At 38.5% G+C, this 4,492-nt stretch overlaps 1 protein-coding gene across 2 annotated transcripts in view; it reads right to left on the minus strand.

Annotated features, from left to right (window-relative positions):
- Farsb (phenylalanyl-tRNA synthetase subunit beta) overlaps positions 1–4,492 on the minus strand; it is a 69,232-nt gene that overhangs the window by 35,715 nt on the left and 29,025 nt on the right. For both annotated transcript variants that reach the window (XM_010611800.2, XM_010611799.2), the window contains exons 11-14: positions 3,767–3,828; positions 3,283–3,490; positions 2,660–2,740; positions 660–752 (exon numbers count right to left, since the gene is read on the minus strand). In XM_010611800.2, coding sequence (XP_010610102.1) covers positions 660–752; positions 2,660–2,740; positions 3,283–3,490; positions 3,767–3,828 — 444 coding nt within the window. The remainder of the gene's footprint in view (positions 1–659; positions 753–2,659; positions 2,741–3,282; positions 3,491–3,766; positions 3,829–4,492) is intronic.

The following is a 4,492-nucleotide window of genomic DNA, read 5'->3' on the forward strand; positions in this document are numbered from 1 at the left end:
GGTACTGGGGATTGAACTCGGGTCCTTGCGCTTGCAAGGCAGGCCACCGAACTGCTGAGCTAAATCCCCAGCCCTCAAATCTATTATTCTTGACAAATGTAACTGCAGTGGGGTACAATTGGAATACGCAAATAAAAACCCATTAAGGCTTACTGAAAACTCACTCTATGCAAATATTAGTCCGGCTCTAATGATCACTAATCATTCTCAAAATTAAGGAAGAATTTTTTTTTCTGTTTTTTTTAAATAGTTCAGACTGGCCTTGAACTCATTGTGTATGTAGCCCAGGCTGGCCTCAAACTCACAGCAATACTGCTGTCTCAGCCTCCCTAGAGCTGTGGTTATAGGTGTATGCCACCACACCCTGCAAGACAAGATTATTTTAAAGTTTTAAGAATTTGAGAGGTATAGCTCAGTGATAGAACAACTATCTAGCATGTACAAGGACCTGGGTTCAATACCCAGTGCTACAAAAAAAAAGTTTTAAGAATTTTTGTAAGCAAAGTATATAAAAAGCCAACTATAGACTTGTCTAAGGAGAGACTAATAAAAACCTTGAAGATTATATTATCTGAAATGTACAATAACTGAAGAGTTTTCCTAACTCACATATCAACTCTTGGTTTTTACCATAAGTCTTACCCATTTAAAATTCTTACCTGAAATTCAGCTGTTTTAGGGTTACTTATGTGGACTGCATTTGTTGCAGAGATGTCCAAACCGAGTTTATCAGCAATATCTTCTTTTGAGCACTAAGAAGCACAAAGGACATACATCAATATGGAAAAGCAAGGACTAAACTTAACTTTAAATATATTTGAAGCTAGCAGTCAACTTACAGTGGTTCACAGCAATGTATACTCTTTATATAAATCAGTAAGTTAATAAGAAACGTAAGGGCCAGGGATGTAGCTCAGCACTGCAGCGCCTGCCTGGCAAGTGCAAGGTCCTGAGTTTGATCCCCAGTACCAATAAAATAAAATAAAATAAAAATAAAAATAAACTTAAAAACTTATTGGGCTGAGGATTTAGCTCAGTGGCACCACACCTGCCTCACAAGCACAAGGTCCTGAGTTTGAATCCTGGTATTTAAAAACAACAACAACAACAACAACAACAAAACCTTATTAATTTCAAGCCCATATAAGACATAATTTAATACTAAGAGTTCTTTTGTGAGTTCTAGCCATGACATGAGGCTAAGTAAATTTTCCATGTGAAAATGGTAGCATAATTTATACCCAGGTCCTTTCTAAACTAGCTGCTGATTTACCTTTCCAGTCTGATCTCCTGATTCCCTACCTGTTCCATGAATTTTACATTTTTGCCTGCCTTTAGCTAAAATGCCTTCCTAGCCCCCACAAGCAGCTATTCCTACAGGCTTTACTTAAATGACCTCTGTTCCACGTCCTGCATAAAAATATCTCAAATGACTCCAGTCAGAAATTCTCTGCCTCCTTGGTAAGTGCCATGGCTTTCTGTTTTGATCACCCATAGAGTCCTTGGAAAACCTACCCTGACCTGTGGCAGGGTGGCAGGACCAACTGAATTCAAGTGGCCTGAACACTGCCTGATGTTCTTTCTAACTGCATTATTTAATTTCCCTGCACCTAAATGATGAAGTTCCTAATAGCAAAATACTAAGCTGAATGAAACTAAAAGAGAAAAATGCCTGTTTTTATGTGAGAGAGGTCTACAAAGTGGCTTGAAGGACTAGTTGGCATATACTTGAAAAGAACAGTGTAGCATAACTGAAATGGTAAACAGAATTCATCTCATGCTATAGTCAGCTCTAGTGATTCTTGCTCTGCTCTCTTAGGAACGATCCTGAAGCCATGTCCAAGCGCAGCACAGGAAAGAGTCTGACCAGCTATGAATGCAGAGGCAGAATGAATAACTGATGAACTAGAAAAATCAAAGCCTACACTTCAACATCTCGACAGTCCCTTAAACACTCTAAAAGATTAAGGATCTCAGAGCTGGGGTTGAGTGGGGGTGAGGTAGTTTCCCGCTCCCACCACAGGTCATTAGATTTAAACTTATTTGAATACTTAAGAACTACAGTGTAGGCACCACAGAATGCTCGGCAAGAGGAAGCAACCCTACAAATTACATACACATTTGATTCTTTCAAATGGTCAATCTGGTGGGGGAGGGAGATTTCCTTCTGATTTTGTAATAAAATTCATTTCCTGATTTGGGCCTTTTATGTCAGCTTTTCAACTCAAAGCAAATGTTTGTGAACATGTTCAAAGACAAAGGAGTAAGTTTAATGTGGAACAGCCCACAAGACCTTCAGCAGGGCGGCATCTAGTGGGCATAGCCTCAACCAAATTAAGACCAAATATTCTAACTTAAAAAATCTGGTTAGGAAATTCACTGTGAGCCCTTGACACTTACATGAAACTACACAATACTTTGTCATCTGTCACTGAAGATATTTTTCTAGGCCTTTATATTTTTCTGCAACTATAAAAAGAAATGCTTCAACATTTCTTTCCCAGAAATTGAACCATCTCAAGTAACTGTAATACTTACAGAATCTGGAAATTCTAGCAGTCTAGATTTTCTTAACACATGTAGGAAATCACAAAACAAATAATTCTGAGACTGAAAATAAACCATCAGCTGAGCAGAAAGGGTATCTTTTGATACGTACCAGAGCAAAGGTAAGCGCTTCGGTGAATCCAGCAGCTGCCAGGTCATGTCTGAGAAGCTCAGTGAGCTTGTTTAGCGGAAACTGGAAAAAAAAAAGTCCACTTTATTTCACTTCAATAAAATCTGTATTTTAAAAAGATATTTATACAAGCTTTGTCATTAGAAGAAACCATCTATCTCCCTTGCTAACTTCTTCCTAACACCCCCACCCCCACCCCACCTGCCACCTCTCCTGTACACAGCTTCTGCCTTCGGGCCCAAGTCGAGCAAATGAATCCCCCAGCTCAAGATGCAACAAAGGCTCCACACTCAAAACCTGTCTTCCGGGCTGCAGATTTGGCTCAGTGGTTCTGCTGCCTACCTTGAAAGCACAAGGGTCCGAGTTTTGATCCTCAGTACCAAAAAAAAACAAACCTGTCTTCCTTCAAAGAACCCCATCATCACAGATTTTCAACTTAAGGATGTGGACATCTGTTTTGTACCCTCTCCACAGCAAATGCTTCTAATAGCAAAGCATATCCAAATACTGCTTAGTTCCTATGTTCTGTTTTTCGTGAAGCCTTCCTGGCATTCAATAATCAGTTTTTAACAATAAGCAGTGTTTACTTAAGGGTGCAATCTTACTTGATTAGCGATGGTGTATGTTTTTGGGAGAGACATCTGAATGTTGTTATATCCATAAGCAATCGCTGCGTCTTCTACAATATCACATGCATGCATGATGTCAGCTCTGGTCGGAGGGATCTCCACCTCAATCTGATTCCCATCACCTATGACTTCTGACTTCAAATACATTCTGGTCAGAAGCTTGGCAAGATTTTCAGGAGTCTCTCTGAAAGAGGAATGTATAAACTACACACATTACTGGATTATGTAAAAGACATGTTTACATGTTGTTTTAAAATATGCTACTACAGCAACCTCTCTTTCTGAGTCCCATTAGATATCAGATACCTGAACTGATGCTCTATCACTTCTTCAATTCTCCTGGAGATCAAAACCCTCGCCAAACATTCACTTAGGGAAAATTAAATAGAGTTGTGTATACTTTGTTCTTCTTCAAATTTTCTCAAACAGTAAGTAAATACATTAAAATTTCAAAGCATACCTGATTCCGACCTTCTTGTTAATTAGATCAGCTCTCACCATCTCCTTCCGGTAAGCCAGTTCCTTATATACACAAAGAGATTAAAAGTTTAAATCATTCCCCATGACATGCAGCTTTTCACTCTACAGTTATGTTGCAGTTGTATTACACTCCTACATATTAAAAATGAACCTGAGGGCCAAGAATTTAACTCAGTGGTGTAGCCATCTATCTTGCAAGCAGAATGTCCTGAGTTCGATCCCCGGTAGCAAAAAAAAAAATGAACCTGATGTTTTAAAACGTTATTATAGTAAAAAAAAAAAAAAGCCCGTATTGTATTTTAAAAGAAATGTGCTCTGTTAGACTCATGAACATTCTACTTTGTAGATAATTTTCAGATTTTGGAAATAATGTAAAATGCCAAATATTTTTTTCTTATAGATGACCATTCCCCATTCCCCATAGTAAATTACATCATTTTTTTTTTTTTATTGAGTTTATTGGTACATTTAGGGATACAGTACAGTTACATTCATTGTTGGGATCATGTACCTTTACATGGCAAGTCTTGATTCTCATTTTTTTCCCCTTACCTCTGCCCTCCCTTCACCCCCTCCTCCCCTCCCCATCTACAAACACTTTATTTTCATCTTTTCATTCTCTCACATTTTTTTCTTTTCCCTTTTTGTTCTTCCCCTACGTATCACACCTTCCCTACACCTTTAGCTGCTTTCCTCCCATTTCTAA

Source organism: Fukomys damarensis, unplaced genomic scaffold (genome assembly GCF_012274545.1).
Source record: "Fukomys damarensis isolate Sample0158 unplaced genomic scaffold, DMR_v1.0_HiC HiC_scaffold_16, whole genome shotgun sequence".
NCBI lineage: Eukaryota > Metazoa > Chordata > Mammalia > Rodentia > Bathyergidae > Fukomys > Fukomys damarensis.